Source organism: Leucoraja erinacea, chromosome 32, assembly GCF_028641065.1.
Source record: "Leucoraja erinacea ecotype New England chromosome 32, Leri_hhj_1, whole genome shotgun sequence".
In the NCBI taxonomy this organism is placed as follows: domain Eukaryota; kingdom Metazoa; phylum Chordata; class Chondrichthyes; order Rajiformes; family Rajidae; genus Leucoraja; species Leucoraja erinaceus.
Window position 1 is genome coordinate 4,762,227 of NC_073408.1, and position 20,328 is coordinate 4,782,554.

The 20,328-nt window shown below is 44.6% G+C and overlaps 1 protein-coding gene across 1 annotated transcript; it reads left to right on the forward strand.

Annotated features, from left to right (window-relative positions):
- On the forward strand, positions 1 to 15,326 carry LOC129712300 (transgelin-like). The gene is made up of 5 exons (XM_055660606.1): positions 1 to 158; positions 8,822 to 9,020; positions 9,810 to 9,984; positions 12,943 to 13,045; positions 13,960 to 15,326. The coding sequence occupies exons 2-5, from the start codon at positions 8,841 to 8,843 to the stop codon at positions 14,102 to 14,104; spliced, it is 603 nt and encodes a 200-aa protein (XP_055516581.1). The 5' UTR covers positions 1 to 158; positions 8,822 to 8,840; the 3' UTR covers positions 14,105 to 15,326.
- The last annotated feature ends 5,002 nt before the right edge of the window (positions 15,327 to 20,328 follow it).

Below are 20,328 nucleotides of genomic sequence, written 5' to 3' on the forward strand. Positions count from 1 at the left end.
GCCCCAACACTCACAGCCCATGTAAGGCGCTTCTTTCCTTTACTTAATAAACTGACGTCATGATGATAAGGAGATTTTTTAGGCGGGTTTGTGAGCATCGCCTTCACAGTCTGTGATCAGCTCTCAAGCCGCCAACATCTGTCTAAACCCTGCAAGAGGTAAGAAACGAAGCCTGTCTGTCTGTCTGCATGCTCTCGCTCCCCCCTTCTCTCCAATGTAGTCCACGTCTTGCAACTAATTGAATTGAGATATTGAGATGATTTAACTTTTTTTCCCCAAGTTTAACCAGACAAAATGAAATCACTTTGGGGGTTTTTTTTTTAACACAAGTTTTCAACGTGTGTACATCGCAGAGTTAGCGTTTCTAACTTGTGTTATTGCAAAGAGTAAGTTTCTAACTTAATGCCGGTAACAAACATTGATAGAGCTGGCAGTTAGTTAGTTCCCCGCCGACCGCGTTGTGTAGTTTCTGTTGCTGTTACAGGGTGTGGCTGTTTGTGGTTGCAGCCAAACTTTTCCTCACCAATCTGTGAATAAATAGTTCCCTGTACATTTCCCCGGTGTTTAAAAACAACCCCCACTGTTTAATTGTAAAACCCGTGATTCCAGAAGAAACCCCCCCTATTGTTTCGATATAATATATTGTTATGGACTTGCGGCATCGCTTTGAATGTTCACAGTGACGTTTTCAGATTCAGATTCAATTTTAATTGTCATTGTCAGTGTACAGTTTTGTCATTAATGTTTGGGACTGAAGCTTGCTGACTATGGTAAAATAATAAAATTGCAACATAAAAACGAACTCAACGTTGAGAAATAACTCGAATCCAACGCGAGAGAATGGAGCAAAATGATCCAAAATGTTGATTCTTCTTCTCGGCTGCCCGACTGGTTGCAACATTTTATTTAAATTGTTATTGGTTTTGCAATCTGTGGGTTTGGCGTGGTCATCGTCCCATCGAAACCCATGTAGTGGCCAGTGGACAGTGCCCCAGTGGACAGTGCCCCAGTGGACAGTGCCCCAGTGGACTGTGCCCCGGGTAAACAGTGGCCAGTGCCCCGGTGGTCAGTGGCTCTCAGCAGCGGCTGTGGCATCGCTTGGTCTGCGGCTCCCGGGACGGGGGGGGGCTGTCACTAACCCCGTCCCCCAGGTTATCAGACTGGGCAGGGCTGTGTGATTGATTGTGCCAGAAACACTGCCCCTCGTTGCAACTTTCTCGCCGCGTGTACGATGCGATATTTAGTGTTTAGATGCGAGTTTCTAAAACAGCAATGTTGGTGTCCACCTGCCTGTGGTCCCGCTGATAGACTGTTTAAAGAAAGGACTGCATATGTTGGAACAATTGAAGGTAGACATAACATGCTGAAGTGACTCAGTGGGTGAGGCAGAATATTGCTTCTCTCCAGAGATACTGCCTCGCCCGCTGAGTTTCTCCAGCACTTTGTGTCTACCGCTGATAGACTTGTCCGTGCCCCCTCTCACTCACTCACTCTCTCATTCATTCTCTCACAACTCTCTCTCACTCACAAGCTCCCCCCTCTCACACATTCACACTCTCTATCTCTCTCACACAATCTCCTCCCACTCGCCCACTTACACAACTTCCCCTGCCCACTCTCCTGGGACACTCGCGTCTTCAAGCCCAGGAACCTCGTCGGATTATTTCTTTGGCAGCCAGCGCCGGTCGTGTACAAAAGGCCACCCCTAGTCGCGCTGTTGGCCATCTCTCCCCCACCCACCTTGTTGCTGGCTGTGTGGAAGGGGGCTGTTCCTCAGCCTGGGCGTTACAGTCTTCAGGCTCCAGCAACTTCCTGATGGTCTAAAGTCTAAGCTCTTTTAATTAGCAATATAATAACTAATCTGTTGTGTTTTGACTAGGGAACTGGGAATGATTTAAATTTGAAATGAGATCTTTAAAAAATAAATAAATAAAAAAAAACCTCAGATGGATCTTGTATATCTTGAACAACTCCAATCAAATCAATCAACCATTTTTATTCGTCACATACACATACAAGTGCGGTGAAATGAATTTGCCAACCAGCCCTTCATTGTTCCTGCTACATCCTTTATTAGAATAAAGGGGAGCTCATTTAAGACTGAGGTGAGAAAAAAACGTTTTCACCCAGAGAGTTGTGAATTTATGAAATTCCCTGCCGCAGAGGGCAGTGGAGGCCAAGTCACTGGATGGATTTAGAGAGAGTTAGATAGAGCTCTAGGGGTTAGTGGAGTTAAGGGTTATGGGGAGAAGGCAGGCACGGGTTATTGATAGGGGACGATCAGCCATGATCACAATGAATGGTGGTGCTGGCTCGAAGGGCTGAATGGCCTCCTCCTGCACCTATTTTCTATGTTTCCAGCAAGGCCGTCCCACACTACTGTAGGGCCTGGAGTGAGGGTATCTGATTGTCCAGACACCAACAGTGGGAGGAGCAGTGCTTCTCAATGGTGTTCTCTCCAGAATTATTATTATCAATTTATCGATCATTTTTCTTCATGATGGGCAACAATTCCAAAACTAACAGAAGGAACAACATGAAGATGGGATAGGCAGCAGCAGCAGCTGGAATCCTGAGCAAAAAAAAAACCCCAAAGTGCTGGAAGAACTGGGCTGGTCAGGCAGCATCTGTGGAAGAGAATGGACAATGTTTCAGGTCAGGACCCTTCTTCGGGCCAGAAATGCCGCCTGTCCACCCTCCTCGCCAGATGCTGCCCGATCACCTGAGTTCCTCCATCGGTTTGTTTTTCGAAGAAGGGTCTTGACCTGAAATATTGTCTATTCATTTTGCCTCCACAGACTGACCGGTTCTCTGGATGCTTTCAAGAGAGAGCTAGATGGGGCTCTTAAAAGTAGCAGAGTCATGGGATAATGGGAGAAGGCAGGAACGGGGTACTAATTGGGGATGATCAGCCATGATCACATTGAATGGCGGTGCTGGCTAGAAGGGCTGAATGGCCTGCTCCTGCACTATTGTCTATTGTCTATTGTTTGGAGGCCAATTGGCTTCTGTACATTGTCCCTAGCGTGTAGGATAGTGTTAGTGAATGCAAATGATTGCTGGTCAGTATGGATTCAATGGGTCGAAGGGCCTGTTTCCACGTTGTATCTCTCTCTAAACCCCATGAAAAGATGATTTCCTGCTCTTTATTGGGGGGGGAGGGGGGGAATACACCATCACTTTAGGGAATATTGTCAAGGGGACAATTAACTCATGGGCTTTGGAAGCTTGGGAGTTTTTAAAATTAAGATTACTCTGGGCAAAATATTGTTACATTCATCATAATTGTTACATAGGCAGTTAACATTTTGGGTCTAGTGACTGAATCTGCAATTGAGCATTGACAAAGGTACACAGAAATGCTGGAGAAACTCAGCCACAGAATCAGATCTGAAACCACATATGACATTCGCTCCACACTTCAAAATCTCTCTGTACATTGTGGCTCGATTGTAATCATGTATTGTCTTTCCGTTGAGTGGCCAGCACACGACAAAAGCTTTTCACTGGACCTCGGTACACGTGACAATAAACTAAACTAAACCCTTAATAAAATACCCTCTGCTCATGGAGCATCTTTGCCCTTGCTCGAATGCACCTCTTTCAGTGACCAACCCAACACATCTGTTTATTCCCTTATTGGTGGTGGAATTATGGACTTGGATGAAGAAGAGACATGGGTCTATTCTTGCACTGTTATTAGCAAGGGGGCGACATCATTTGGAAACTTAACATAGTTTATGATGCTTTGTATCTCTGAATCGCTGATATTTTGGCAGTTATCCTTTATATTAGGACTTCTAGACCAGGCACGACTGTACCTCTCTGGGCAATTGTTAGATTTTCCCAAAGGCAGCTGTTGATGCTGGAAATCCAAAATAAATGAGCAAAGTTCAGCTTGCCGCATCTATGGAGAGAGCTGGCTGGGATGTGAGTCACTGACTGGCCATTGCAACTTGTGGCAATGTTTCTAGATGTAAATCTCTTTATTTCCTTGCCTTCGCCCCAATTTAGTTGTTATTTAGCAAGATTTAACGAGACCCTTCTTCAGACTTCTAACCTGCTGAGTTATTCCAACATTTTGTGTCTATCTTTGGGATAAACCAGCATGTGGACGTGGACTTTGAGTCCACGTTTAATGTGCCGTGTTTGTACGTGTAATGTGGCTGTTGATCCATCATAGGCTTTTGCTACCTCAGTGGGCATTCCTTGCCCGATGAATAGGCAGGCATGTCCTGCAGATAGACACAAAAAGCTGGAGTAATTCAGCGGATCAGGCCGCATCTTTGGAGAAAAGGAATAGGTGACATTTCGGGTCGAGACCCTGCTGAAGTCGGATGAAACGTCAACCCAGAATGTCACATATTCCTTTTCCCCAGAGATGCTGCCAGACCCACTGAGTTACTCCAGTTTTTAAAAAATCTATCTTCAGTGTGAACCAGCATCTGCAGTTCCTTCCTACACAAGAATATCTAGCAGCCGGCAACGGTGCCTCACTTTGTGTTGGTGACATTTTGAATGAGTGCAAAGCAGAGACTGCCCACATAATGCGGCTCGGCCCATTTCCTTCCCTTCCCTTCCCTTTAAGGTATAGAGCTGGCTACTTGAGTTGTTTCAATGTAATCAGTAGACCATTTATAGAATTGTGGTGATGAAAAGGAATGTCTCAATTCTGAACAGCTAACTATACTGGGCCGTGGACTTGGAAGTCAAGGCCTTGGGATGGTGAGAACAATGGAACAAGCGCCATTAATGTACAGGATACTTGACCTTAGAAACCCATTGTTAAATTATACATCAAATGCCCATGCACGTGGTCTATAGAAAAATTCATGCTGATGAATGAGACATTTTTCCTTCTTTGTCTTGTCGTTTTATTCTGTCTGAATGCTTCCTATTTTATGGTTGAAGGGTTCGATTGAAACAATTGGAAATTCTGTCACATCTTGGTGATGCAAAAGGGCTGGCTGATCAAAATAAATGAATATACTTCAAATGATTTCTTTATTATCAAGTGTACCAAGGTACTGTGCAATACGTTTTGCATACAGCTCACCAAGACCCTCCATAGATAAGCACAGACTCCCTGGTTAGTACAGAACAACCCACTGAGTCTATATGCAAGATATGCAACAGCTGGCCACAAAGGCTCATTGCAGTCGTCACCTCCATTCCAGTCCACTCCTCCGACCTACATTCAATATGTGTAGGAAGGAACTGCAGACGCTGTTTTAAACCGTAAGTAGACACAAAAAGCTGGAGTAACTCAGCGGGTCAGGCTGCATCTCTGGAGAGAAGGAATGGGTGACGTTTTGGGTCGAGACCCTTCTTCAGACTTCTAACCCGCTGAGTTATTCCAACATTTTGTGTCTATCTTTGGGGTAAACCAGCATCTGCAGTTCCTTCCCACACGTACTTGTTACTTGCCGGGGACACTTGACCTCCAACCTGTGACCTCTGCCAACAGGAAGGACAAGGGCAATATGCACATAGACAATAAGTGCAGGAGTAGGCCATTCGGCCCTTCGAGCCAGCACCGCCATTCACTGTGATCATGGCTGATCATCCACAATCAGTACCCCATTCCTGCCTTCTCCCCATATCCCCTGACTCCGCTGTCTTTAAGAGCTCAATTAGAACACATCTTGTAGTTCCCCTCAAGGCCCCATGACATCCTGACTAAGAAGGATCTCTTTTTTTCATTGTTATTGTGTCTTAAATCATGGAACATCTTACCATGAGGAATGGAGTTGTTGAGGGTGAAAGCTGACTACCACTTGCGGTGAACATGGGGAATCAATTCTGGCTTTGGCTAGATTCTGGATAACAAATAAATAGAAAAATCACTGCACAATTCTGATCTTGTGGTCATCCACAAGAACATGATTGGAGGATTCCAGCACCATCCCCAGGAATGAGTGGGTTAGCTTATCATGAGCATTTGAAGGCACTGGGCCTGTACTCGCTGGAGGTTAGAATAATTAGGGGGGACCTCATTGAAAAATGTACTGAATACTGAAAGGCTTGGATAGAGTGGATGTGGAGAGGATGTTTCCACCAGTCTAGGACTAGAGGTCACAGCCTTAGAATTAAAGGATGTTCCTTTCGGATGGAGAGGAAAAGGAATTTCTTTAGTCAGAGGGTGGGGAATCTGTGGGATTCTTTGCCACAGAAGGCTGTGGAGGCCAAGTCAATGGATATTTTTAAAGCAGAGATAGATAGATTCTTGATTAGTGCAGGTGTCGGGAGTTATGGGGAGAAGGCACGAGAATGGGGTTAGGAGGGAGGTAGATCAGCCATGATTGAATTGCGAAGTGGACTTGATGGGCCAAATGGCCTAATTCTGCTCCTATCACTTATGACCTAACCAACATCAAGCAGCAATTGATTACCCAACATTACAACTCGGGGGATGTGAGTTTGTGGAGTGAGCTGGCTTTTTCAGGCATTTGTATTGACATTAGTCAGGACATATATCAATGTCCCTCTCTGAATCTTAATGCAAATCGAGTACATTGGAATAAATATCACTGAAGGGAGTTAGTGTTATACCAACTCTGTGGTTCTGTTTCTGTGTTGTGTAGATCTCCGATAGCAGGCCCTTCAGCCCACCTTGTCCATATTGTAGCAAATTGGCATACTGATCCCATTTGCTTGCATTTGGCCCATAGCCCTTTAAACCCATCCAATGCACATATATGTCCAAATGTCTTTTGAAATGTCATAATTTAATCCAGTTGTACAGCTTCCTCTGGCAGCTCACTCCAGATATGGACTACCCTCAGAGTTATCCCTCAGGTCCCTCTTAAAGTAACACTTCTCGTGTCTTATTTCCCCATATATTACGTACAAAGCATAGACGATTATTGTGACCATGTTTGTTATTCGGGTTGGTTTTTCTCCATTTTTGAAATTCTTCAAATCTCAATTTCTGTGAAGAACTATTATTGTACAACAAGGTGACTGCACCAAACAAAATGTTGATAATTAGCTCAATTCTGACTGGGGTGTAGAGTACTGTGTAAATGTCAAATATAATACAGGGAAGATCTACTGGGAAGGCTTGGATAGAGTGGATATGGGGAGGATGTTTCCACTAGTGGGAGAGTCTAGAACTAGAGGCCACAGCCTCCGAATTAAAGGATGTTCTTTTAGGAAGGAGATGAGGAGGAATTTCTTTAGAAGGCGGTGAATCTGTGAAATTCTTTGCCACAGAAGGCTGTGGAGGCCAAGTCAGTTGATATATTTAAGGCAGAGAGAGAGAGATCCTTGGTTACACAAAAAAGCTGGAGAAACTCAGCGGGTGCAGCAGCATCTATGGAGCGAAGGAAATAGGCAACGTTTCGGCACGAAACGTTGCCTATTTCCTTCGCTCCATAGATGCTGCTGCACCCGCTGAGTTTCTCCAGCTTTTTTGTGTAACCCTCGATTCTCCAGCATCTGCAGTTCCCTCTTAAACAGAGAGAGATCCTTGATTAGTACGGGTGTCAGAGGTTATGGGGAGAAGGCAGGAGAATGGGTTTGGAAGGGAATGATCGATAAGCCATGATTGAATGGTGGAGTAGACTTGGTGGGCCGAATGGCCTAATTCTACTCTCTCTTATGATCTTGTCAGGAGGTTATTTTTACTGATGGAAAAATCATTAAACGGCTCGTATTTAAATGTTCCTCATATTGAAACATTTTTGAGGAAGTGGTGTGTTCTGTTCACCCTTCCAAGCACCTCGCCTTTCATTTTCCAGTTCGAACACATTCCTTATATATCATGAAGTCACTACTTAAAATATTAGGATTGATGCAGTTTTCAAATTTGAAACTTGAAAACACGCCACTAATTTTGTGGTAAGTTACTTGTGAGGCTGGTTGGCTCCAGCATCGTGACCCTCCAAGGCTGCCTTGGCCACAGCAACAGAACCAACCTATCTGGTGATATAAGGAACTGCAGATGCTGGAGGAACTGGTCGAGTCAGGCAGCACCTGAGGGGGGAAATGCACAAGCAATGTTTCGGGTCGGGACCCTTCTTCAGACTATTTGGATCAAGGGGGGATAGTTGGAAGGGCAAGATCAGTTTTGTCACTTCTTTGTGTATATTGGGTTTTTTTCTCCGTGTACATAACATTTACTGCAGCTACCTTTTTTAAGGTGACATTTCTTAACTAAAATGAATTGGCTGGGACCCTGAGCAATATAAATGACACATAACGCTGCTCTGGTTTCAAATTAATTTGGATGCTTTCTTTTTTTTGTAATCTTCATTAAACTTTCGTTTTTTTATATAGAGGTACAGTGCGGTTAACAGGCCCTTCGGCCCACCGAGTCCGTGCTGACCAGTGATCCCGCACACTAACACTATCCTACACACACTAGGGACAATTTACAAATGTATCAAATCAATTAGCCGACAAACCTGCACGTTTTTGGAGTGTGGGAGGAGACCGGGAGCACCCGGAGAAAACCCACGCAGGTCACGGGGAGATGGTACAAGCTCTGTACAGGCAGCGCCCGTAGTCAGGATGGAACACGGGCCTCTGGCGCAGTGAGTCTGCAATTCTATCGCTGCACCACCAGTTTGAGCAAAGTTTGTCTGATTTGTGAACTGCCAAAGACATTGTTATTGTGTACCTTTCCCCATGACAAAATATAGCTTTGTCTTTTTGCCACGCACGCATACCGAGGTACAGTGAAAAGTTATTTGTTGCGTGCTAACCAGTCAGTGGAAAGACTATACATGATTACAGTTGAGCTGTCCGCAGCGTACCGATACCATGTACCTCAGTTAATCCCGGCTCACCGCTATTCTGATCTCTGTTTCTGTTACAGACTTTCCCAAACAGTAAATATGTCCAACTCTGGACCCGTTTATGGATTCAGCCGGGCTGTCCAAAGCAAGATCGAGAAGAAGTATGAACCCGAATTGGAGGAACGGCTGGTGGAATGGATTATTGCACAGTTAGGCGCAGATGTCTCTCGTCCTGAGGCCGGGAGACCAGGGTTCCAGGTTTGGCTTAAGGATGGCACTGTGAGTATTCCGTTGCATGTAACTATGGGTTACAGATCTGTAATGCTTTGGCCCATATTTGACACAGTGTGTGATGTTAAATTTAGCATTAATCACCACCCAGGGCAATAAATGATTGACTGACCATTCGCTGAATGAAATGAGTTATCTCAAACTTTAAAGGACCCCGTGCTCTTCAACATGTGGAGTCTGTTTTGACTATTTTACTGTTGTAATGTTCTTTGTACAAACCATGTTCTCAGGGTATCTAAACCTACATTTTAGTAGTTACTTAAGTTATGACATCGGATGGAAGCTGCATACCCAAATCTCGTTGCACTTGTGTGCAATGACAATAAAATATATTATTATTATTACAAAGAACTGCAGATGCTGGTTTCTAAAAAAAAATGACACAAAGTTTTAGATCAGATTAGATTCGGTTATTGTCATTCAGACCTTTCAGTCTGAACGAAATTTTGTTTCCCTGCAGTCTTACATATAATTAAAAAATGACAAAAACACACAATCAACACAAATTTAACATCCACCAGAGTGAGTTCACCAAACACCTCCTCACTGTGGTGGAAGGCAAAATCTTAAAGTCTCTGTCTCTTCCCCCTTTGTTCTCCCTCTGCGTGCTGGAGTAACCTCAGCAGGATCGAACCTGGGACCCTGGGGCTGTAAGGCAGTGATTCTACAGCTGTGCCGCCAATGCTGCCCTGGTGATCCAACATGCAAGGGCACTAGTATGTCGCATCAATATTTGTGACTTGTCGTGACATCATCTGAAATGTTTGCCTTCTGCAGGTCCTGAGCCAACTGATCAACAGCCTCCACCTTGCAGACAAGAAACCCATCAAGAAGATTCAGACATCCGACAAAGCCTTCAAACAAATGGAACAAATCTCACAATTCCTGATCGCCGCTGAAAAGTATGGTGTCAACAAAATGGACATCTTCCAAACTGTGGACCTCTGGGAAGGTGAATGCAAGCGGAGCGCTCTTTTTATTCCTGCCAGTCTGCATGTTTCTCCGTTAACTTGATATTTGTATTATGTACATGGATAGATAGGACAGATTTAGATGGATGTGGGCCAAATGCCGGCAGGTGGGAGCAGTGTAGATGGGACATGTTGGCCGGTGTTGGGCTGAAGGGCCTGGTTCCACGCTGCAAGACTCTGACCCTATGACTCCATGTGTAGAAAGGAACTGCTGATGATGGATTATACTGAAGATAGACGCAAAATGCAGGAGTAACTCAGTGGGTCGGGCAGCATCTCTGGAGAAAAGGAACTGGTGACGTTTTGGGTCGGAACTCTTCTTCAGACTGAAAGATATCTTTCTTTATCTTCAAAGATATATATCTTTCAGTCTGAAAACTAATTCCGACCCAAAACACCACCTATGATTTTTCTCTGGAAATGCTGCCTGATCCGCTGGGTTACTCCTGCATTATGTGCCTATCTTTGATATTTGCATTGTTTTTATTTGATCTGTGCATGGGCCATTGGAGTATTGACTGAAACCAAAGGCATTCAGCTATTTGGAGAATATGGGTGGGTGACGTTTCTTCAGACTGATTGGGACAAACCGAGGCCTGATTTCTCCTGGTCTTTTCTTGCTTCCAGTTGCTCCATCCTCCTCTCCACCACAATCAGTCTGGTGAACGGTCCCGACCCAAAACGTCACCTATGCATTTTATCCCGAGATGCTGCCTGGCCTGCTGAATTACTCCACCAATTTGTGTCTATCTTTGGAAATAAACCAGTATCTGCAGTTCATTTTGATCACATTTTATTTCATTCAATTATTCTCAGCGCACACCTGACCTATTTTGTGTATGGGTTGTGGATATCACTGACCAGGTCAACATTTGCTGCCAGTCCTAAACTGCTCCTTAAACCGTGGGTTTGGTGTTAAATCCAGGCCACACACGGATGTGGATTTGCTGGAGGACAGTGGTTTTTTAAGAATGGCTAAGTGGTTTTGTATTTATGCGAGTTTTTTAATTCCTAATTTCATTTTCTTGGATTAAAATTCCCCACACAGCTCAGAAAATGATTTTTTGATAGTCTAGTGGTCTTATTTAACGTGGTAAACACTCACAAGGCTGCCATTAGTTGCATTAGTAACTATTAAAATTCAATCCATCTACCCAGTTTAGATGATGAGCTTCTACTTTTAATTTGGGCAGTCAAGGCTTGTAGATAGACACACACAATGTTGGAGTAACTCAGCAGGACAGGCGGCATCTCCGGATGGAAGGAACGGGTGACATTTCGGGTTGAGCCACTTCTTCAGACTGAGAGTCCGGGGACATAGAGATATGACAATAGACAATAGGTGCAGGAGTAGCACCTCCATTCGGCCCTTCGAGCCAGCACCTCCATTCAATGTGATCATGGCTGATCATCCACAATCAGTACCCCGTTCCTGCCTTCTCCACATATCCCCTGACTCTACTATCTTTAAGAGCCCTATCTAGCTCTCTCTTGAAAACATCCAGAGAACCTGCCTCCACCGCCCTCTGAGGCAGAGAATTCCACAGACTCGCCACTCTCTGTGAGAAAAAGTGTTCCCTTGTCTCAGTTCTAAATGGCTTACTCCTTATTCTTAAACTGTGTGGCCCCTGGTTCTGGACTCCCCCAACATCGGGAACATGTTTCCTGCCTCTAGTGTGTCCAAGCCCTTAACCCTTCAGACTGAGAGTCCGGGGACATAGAAACATGGATGGGTGGGGTGTGATCAAAGGGGATGAAGTTCATGGAAATTGTCGAATGGATCATTGTTAGCTGAGGGGAAGATGACAACGAGGAATACAATCAGTTTAATTTAATGAGGAGAGTAGAAATAGGATTGGGGGAAGAGAGGGGATCACGGCTTGTAGCTGTTTTTAAGTGTGAAGTTGAGATCTAGCATGAGCACAATGTGATTGGGTGGGTAGATGGATTGAATTTTAATATAGTTACTAATGCAACTAATGGCAGCCTTGTGAGTGTTTACCACGTTAAATAAGACCACTAGAACTATCAAGAAAACATTTTCTGAGCTGTGTGATATCTTTGTTCAGATGTTTAAACAGAAATTGCATCTCTGTAGAATTTGAGCCAAGTAAACCTCAATTAGGGCTCCCTTGTAACTGGTGGTTGCAATTAGCAGGGACTTGGCATGGTCATTAGCAATTGTGGAGAAGAGTTTGCTATGTTTTTTTTTTTTAGTGGAGCAAGTTTCAGCTTCTAACTAACACGAAAAATACGTTACCTAGACTGGGATGTACAGAACTTCAAGTATGAACAAGACCTTTGTATTCGCCAAAGATCCGATAGCGAGCAAGATGGTCCACTCGACGGAAAAGACGTAGTACGGTCATGGGCAGATTCATGGGTAATTTTTGGCCCCATTTCCATAACCGGCTTCCATCTCCGCACCAAAGATCCCGTAGCGGAGCAAAGATACTAGTGCGGAGACGGAAGCCGGTTACAGAAACATCCTCGTAAAAATAAAAGTTATTTGGTAAAAATCTTCTAATTTTCAGAATTTTAATTTATCAACACAAACTGTTCCCCCGCAACGTTGATTACACTGCGGGTCGGGTCGGGTTACTGAAATGGATGAAAAAAAGGCCCACGTTCCGTTCCGTTGCGTACTACACGTCAGCCCATTGCATTTAGCAGGAGTGGTCTATCTTGCTCCGCTATAGGATCTTTGGTATTCACGGCCCGATTTCCATCTGAACTCTGGGAGACTTTAAGAGGTTTGTTGTGTTCTTTCAGTCTCCTAAGGAGTTGCCCATCAGGGCAGCAGCAGCCTGGTGGGGAAGTCCATTCAAAGCCTCTGCATGGGATGTGCCTAGTTTGCTGTCAAATATCTGTGGATCTCAGAGGTATATTTACCCCGATGTTAGAATGAAGGGACTTACACATTTTCCATTCCATTGCAGCTAAGGACATGGCTGCTGTTCAAAGAACACTGATGGCATTGGGAAGTATTGCAGTAACAAAGAATGATGGATTTTACCATGGTGATCCAAACTGGTTTCACAAGTAAGAGAATTAACCCCTTTGGCTAATTAATGCAGAATAAATACTTTTAGTTTAGTTTTGAGATACAGCGTGGAAACATGCCCTTTGGCCCACAGCCCACACTGACCAGCGATCACCCCGTACACTAGTTCTATCCTACACACTAGGGACAATTTGCAGAAGCCAATTAACCTAACTGAAGAAGGGTCGCGGCCTGAAACGTCAACCATCCATGTTCTCCAGAGTTGCTACTTGACCTTTCATATCGCAACATTAATTGTAGTTTGAAATGTTCTAACAAGTTCCACTGCAACCATTTCCTCGAGGTATGATGATGTTCTTCAGAGATGCTGCCTGATCCAGCACTTTGTGCCTTTTTTGTAGACCAGCGTCTGCAGTTCCTTGTCTCCATCTCCAAACAAATTTTCAGAACAATTGCATTAGAATTGTGTCGAGGGTGGCACAGCGGTAGAGTTGCTGCCATACAGCACCAGAGACATGGCTTTGATCCTGACTTTGGGTGCTGTCTGTATGGAGTTTGTGCATTTTCCCCATGACCACAATGGTTTTCCCCGCATACTCCGGTTTCCCCCCAAAGATGTACAGGTTTGTAGATTAATCGGCTTTGGTAACAATTGTAAATTGTCGTGTGCGTGCGTGTGTGTGTGCGCCCGCTAGTTGTGGGGTGATCGCAGGTCAATAGACAATCAATCCAGCACCTCCATTCAATGTCATCATGGCTGATCATCCCCAATCAGTACCCCATTCCTGCCTTCTCCCCGGCGCAGGCTGGCACAGACTAGGTGGGCCGAAGGGCCACTTTCCGTGCTGCATCTCTAAACTAAATTGTAGGAGGTGGTTTATACATTGGCATTGTCTGGTGTGAATTCTGCGTTGTCTTTAACAGCTGACGTGCAATTTCTCCTCTGCTGCAGGAAAGCACAAGAGAACAAGCGCGAATTTACAGAAGAGCAAATGCGCCAGGGACAGAATATAATCGGCTTACAGATGGGGAGCAACCAAGGAGCATCACAGGCTGGAATGGCAGGCTACGGGCTTGGCCGACAGATCATCGGCTAAAAAAAAACTCTTGAACTCTGTAAAGCATGATTTTATCATTTCAAATTCGATAGAAGTCCAATCAGCCCAAAACACTAAATACCTTCAATGAAGTAAATGGTGTGATTTAGACAGGTAGTATTTATTATTTGGCCATTAAAAAAAAAAAAAATAAGTGTTTAGCCCTTTTAAAGTCTTGCAACACTTACTCCCCCACCCCCCACCTTCTGATCAGAGCTGTAATGTGGACAATATATGTAACATTTGCGCTGGTCCCCGGATCTTTCCACCGCACATTTATTCCTATTCATTAGAAAATCACCGATGGCTGCAAGGACTGCATGACACACTGCTAGCTTGTCATTGCATGTGGAGTTGTACAGGTGTATAATAACAGCATGCTGGCAAAGCTTGGTGGTCGAATGGCTTCACCAATCTGCTATACATCGCTTTAAATTTTAACATTTCGCGGCACTTGTCCTACTGTCGAGCTGGTCTTAAAAAATGGCCTCTTTATATAAAATATTGTACGGAGGTGGTTTGAAACGACTAAAATTGTGGTTTTTTTGTTTTGCTTTGAAAGGCATCTTTTTTTTTTGTTGCAAGAATTAGCATGTTAATTTTGATCACTGAACGTTTTGTTAAATGGCTAAAGGAATTTAAAGGGAGCGACCCAACTAACATTCCAATGACTTTTTTTAACAAAGAAAACTAAATTTTTCGCTGCTCACATTGTCTTCCATTGGGCATGTTCCCCTCGAATTGTGCAACCGTTTCTCTCCCTCGCGCACACGCACGCGCGCAAACACACGCACACACGCATACACCCACACACATGCTATAGCTGACTCTGTTTACTTATTAGTACACTAGGTTGCTAAACATACTCTTGAAGTACACATCAAAAGTAATGTGCACTACTTTGACCAAAATAAATCACGTCTTAGTTTTTGGAACTGAAGTGTTACAAACTGTCCCTGTCCTATGGTTAATAAACAGCTGAAGTTGTGCGGTTAAAAACAGCAGGTTATTTATGGGGAAGAATCTTCTGTGCTCAAAATCGCCTTTAAAAAAACAACCCCCACACCATCCAAATATCCCTGCTGAAAATCAACTTTTTTTGTTTAAATGTTGTACATTAATTTTTTTTTTTAATTTGTCCTTTAGCCCTATATTTGTACATTGTTTTGCTCTTGTCAACTGAAACAGTACCAACCTGAATAAAATTTTAAGATGGAGAGAAGTTGTGTGTGTTTATTGAATGCTGTGAATTAGTTAGTTGCTGCATAAGTAAGTAAGTTTGTTGGCCAAGTATTCACATACAAGGAATTTGCCTTGGTGCTCCGCCCACAAGTAACAACATGACATACAGTGACAGTTACGAATGATTCAGAAAACACTAAACATTAATAATAATAATAAGACATTAATGATAAAAAAAAAACACCATTGATCAAGCATGTGAACCAACAAAATACCAGATCAAAGGGAGGCTACAGATTTTTGGCTGTTGAGTAGAGCAACTACTCGTGGATAGAAACTGTTTTTATGTCTGGCTGTGGCAGCTTTGACAGTCCGGAGTCGCCTTCCAGAGGGAAGTGATTCAAAGAGTTTGTGGCCAGGGGGGGAGACAAAAGCTCTTGATTGCCAGACTGAAAGCACACACAACCCTCCACCGAGTCCGAGGGTGAAGAAAGGAATTGAAGAGGTCGGGTATAAAGGAGCGGGTTTGTGTTCAGTCCTTCTGTCACTGGAGGAGCTGAGTGAATGCCATGCCAGGCATCCTATCTACATGAAGTAAAGGATGTCGTACTGGGCTCCGTTTTACACTATTGAATGGCATTGAGGAATGTTTATGTGACACTGCATGCATTTCCTTGTCCTGTATTTGAACTTTGTATGAATAGTGAGAGAGTCATGCTGTTACTAATTATGAACATCAGGCATCTTCAGATAGATTAGGCCGAGACTCCATTGTAATCCAACAGTGCTTGGAGAACCACAGAGTACAGTGTAGGCTCTGGAACTTGCAGATGGCAGTTTCTAAAGAAATACACAACTTGCATGAGTAACTCAGCGGAATGTTGCCTGACTTGCTGAGTTACCCCAGCACTGCGCCTTTTCTTAGAGCCGTATTGCACAAGGACAGAACATTATGAAAGGACTGGACAAGCTAGATGCAGGAAAAATGTTCCCAATGTTGGGCGAGTCCAGAACCAGGGGCCACAGTCTTAGAATAAAGGGGAGGTCATTTAAGACTGAGGTGAGAAAAAACCTTTTCACCCAGAGAGTTGTGAATTTATGGAATTGTGTGCCACAGAGGGCAGTGGAGGCCATGTCACTGGATGGATTTAAGAGTGATTTAGAGCTCTAGGGGCTAATGGAGTCAAGGGATATGGGGAGAAGGCAGGCATGGGTTATTGATAGGGGATGATCAGCCATAATCACAATTAATGGCAGTGCTGGATCGAAGGGCTGAATGGCCTCCTCCTGCACCTGTTTTCTATGTTTCTAACAGGCCCTTTGGCCCACGATGTCTGTGTTGAACATGATGTCAGGTTATACCAATCTGCTCTGCTAGCTTGTGATCCATAATCCCTTCCACCCCGTGCCTTTCCAAAAGCCTCTTCGATGTCACGATCGTAATGCCTCCACTATCACCTCCGGCAGCATCTTCCAGGCACCCACCACCCTCTGTGTACAAAAGAACCGTCTGTGGTTCCTGAAGATAGACTCAAAGTGCTGGAGTAACTCAGCGGGTCAGGCAGCATCACTGGAGTAAAGATGATGAGGGGATTCGGGACCCTTGTTCATCCGGCCTGGCTCTGAAGCACAACATGGAAGATTGAAAGACAGGCTTGGTAGGGTTAGACTCAATGGGCCGAATGGCTTCATTCTGCTCCTACATCTGGTCTTATGGAGAATCTGTGGCAGGAAGGGAGACTCTAGGATGTCTCTGAGCAACTGCAGAACATTCTGCCCACACAACAAGCCAATTAACCAACAACAAACCCGCACGTCTTTGGGATGTGGGAGGAAACCCACTGAGTCGCAGGCAAACTCCACACAGACAGCACCCGAGGTCAGGTTTGAACCCGGACCTCTGGAGCTGTGAGGCAGCAGCTCTACCCGCTGCGCCATTATGCGGATGAAATTTAAAAAAATCTACAGCTGTTGGAATTTGGAAATGGACAGATAGACACAAAATGCTGGAGCAACTCAGCGAGACAGGCAGCTTCTCTGGAGAGAAGGATTGGGTGACGTTTCAGGTCAAGACCCTTCAGCCAGTTCTCTTTGCACAGATGCTGCCTGACCAGGATTTTCTGTGTTTGTTTCAGCAAGGAATTGTAGATTTCTATTCGAGTTGAGGATACTATAAATCCAGGTCAAAATAGATGCTGCAAAAGGAAGACCTGATTTCAGGTCACTCCTGCTGTTGAAACAGATGATTGTGATTTCACAGCCGAGATAGACAATAGGTGCCGGAGTAGGCCATTCACTCCTTCGAGCCAGCACCGAGATCATTACATTTTTAACACAATAAGGAATGGTCACTTTAAAGTGGCATTTTTTCACAAACTACAATGTCACTGGGTTTTGGGAAGGTGCACAATCCTAGATTTTACAGAGGTAAAAAGAAAAGTCATTTATTAATAGAACTAGGCACTGCCATGGGAACAGGGCTGAGAATGGAATGTGCTGTGTATACATTTACACAAGGCAAATCCTGGCATCAAGCTGAGGTCACTGGTTGAAGTTTTTTATTATGATTTTTAAATTGGCTAGACTTTTGATCGGGGAGGGTAAAGAACTACTTACAGTGTCAGATTGAGGAAACGGTTAGCAACCAGTCTCACTTTCACGCTGCCTTGGCGAGGCCAGCAGGCTAATCAAGGACCAGTCTCACCCCGGTCACTCCCTCTTCTCCCCTCTCCCATCAGGCAAGAGGTACAAAAGTGTGAAAATGTACACCTCCAGTTTCTTCTCAGCAGTTATCAGGTAACGGAACCATCCTATCACCAACTAGACAGTGGTCCTGAGCTACTATCTTAAGGGCCAGTGGGCGACCTCATCCTCGAGTTCTGGCGAGTTTGCCCTCGACTCATACTCGCAGCATGGTCGACACGAGGTCGTAGGAGGTCTTTGTAACTCTCCTTCATGCTCGAAAGTGGTCTCCGCGTACTCGAGGCCTCAGCTAGGTCGCGGCATATTTTTCAACATGTTGAAAAATGCCCGCGAGTAAAAAAGGTCGCCATGGAAAAAATCGATACTTTTTTACTCGTAGGTTTAGTCGTAGAAGGTCGTAGTAAGTCGGCATGTCAGTCGTAGGTATTCGAGGGTAGTCGAAGGTAGTTGCAGATAGTTTTCATCATAGTCGAAGGAGGTCTTCAACATGTCATTTTTTCAAACTCTCCTAAACTCGCCAATTAGGTCGCCCAAGTGGGACAGCCCCTTTAGATAGACACAAAATGCTGGAGTAACTCAACTCAACTCAGGCAGCATCTCAGGAGAAAAGGAATGGGTGACGTTTTGGGTCGAGACCCTTCTTCAGACTGAGAATCGGGGGAAAAGGAAACGAGAGATGAAGACAGGGATGTAGAGAGATATAGAACAAACGAACGATAAAAAAAAGTAACGATGTTAAAGTAAACGGGCCATTGTTAGCTGCTTGCTAGGTGAGAACGAGAAGATGGTGGGGGAGGGATGGAGAGAGGGAATGCAGGGGTTACATGAAGTTAGAGAAATCAATATTCATGCCATTGGGCTGTAAGCTGCCCAAGCAAAATATGAGATGATGTTCCTCCAATTTGCATTTAGCCTCTGACAACGGAGGAGGCCTAGGACAGAAAGGTCGGTGTGGGATTGGGAATGGGAATGAAAGTGTTTGACAACTGGGAGATCAGGTAGGTCCAGGTGAACTGAGCGAAGGAGTTCAGCGAAACGATCGCCCAGTCTATGTTTGGTCTCGCCGATGTTTACGAGGCCACATCTTGAACGACGGTTAAGGGCCTGTCCCACTGACGTGACCTTTACAGCGAGTGTCTTCGACCTTCAAGCTCGAGGGCACTCGCCTGGTAAACCTCGAGCTGGATCGACCGTTAGCGATGAAACCGCGAACCGGATCGACCGACCGCACGCACACACATCCAAACAAACACATCGCAAAGGCGGGGGCCAGGGAAAGCGGGGGAGCGCTGTCTGAAATTCACACCCGCGATGAACAGGAAGGAAAAAGACGGCTGCACAGTGTACGGTAAGTCCTTTAGAGAGCGGGGCGGGGGGGGGGGAGAGGGAAGGGGGGAGAAGGAGTGGAGACAGCCACACTTTTAAGAAGCCAGCCAACTTATAATAAAGTTTAGCAGGCATTTAAATTACCGGTCGGTTTTCCTTGGTCCTGAAAACTCCAAAGAGCCAATCAAAATGTAGGCAGAGATCAGCCATGACTGAATGGCGGAGTAGACTCGATGGGCCGAATGGCCTAATTCTACTCCTATAACTTGTGAACATGTTAACAGTTACCAACTTCTGGAAAAGGATGAATCATTTATGCGGAGTAACACAGGGCCTGACTATTAAGCACCAACTGTTCTATTTGTTTAATAAAAATACTGAATACCCGATGAACCCAGCTGCTCGGGCAGCAACGATGGAATGAGAGAAGGTTCATGTTTCAGGTTGAAATAATAACTGTCTTTTGTTCCAAAATGTTAACTGTTTCTCTTTCCACATATGCTGCCTGACCAGATCTATAGTTATAGATCTCTACAGCACAGAAACAGGCCCTTTGGCCCACCTTGTCAATGCTGACCCATATCAGGTGAGTCCCATTTGCCTACATCTGGCTCGTAGCCCTTTCAAACCTTCTTAGCCATATATCATATTGAGTATAGAAGTTGGGATGTAATGTTAAAATTGTAGAAGGCATTGGTGAGACCAAATCTGGAGTATGGTGTACAATTTTGGTCGCCAAATTATAGGAAGGATGTCAACAAAATAGAGAGAGTACAGAGGAGATTTACTAGAATGTTGCCTGGGCTTCAACAACTAAGTTACAGAGATAGGTTGAATAAGTTAGGTCTTTATTCTCTGGAGTGCAGAAGGTTAAGGGGGGACCTGATAGAGGTCTTTAAAATGATGAGAGGGATAGACAGAGTTGATGTGGACAAGCTTTTCCCTTTGAGAATAGGGAAGATTCAAACAAGAGGACATGACTTCAGAATTAAGGGACAGAAGTTTAGGGGTAA

Excerpts from the sequence above, each read along its gene's own strand:
- LOC129712300 (XM_055660606.1), top strand. The coding sequence starts at position 8,841 with ATGTCCAACTCTGGACCCGTTTATGGATTCAGCCGGGCTGTCCAAAGC. Across the intron at positions 9,021-9,809 it reads TTTGGCTTAAGGATGGCACT|GTCCTGAGCCAACTGATCAA; the intron begins GTGAGTATTCCG and ends TGCCTTCTGCAG. Across the intron at positions 13,046-13,959 it reads GATCCAAACTGGTTTCACAA|GAAAGCACAAGAGAACAAGC; the intron begins GTAAGAGAATTA and ends CCTCTGCTGCAG.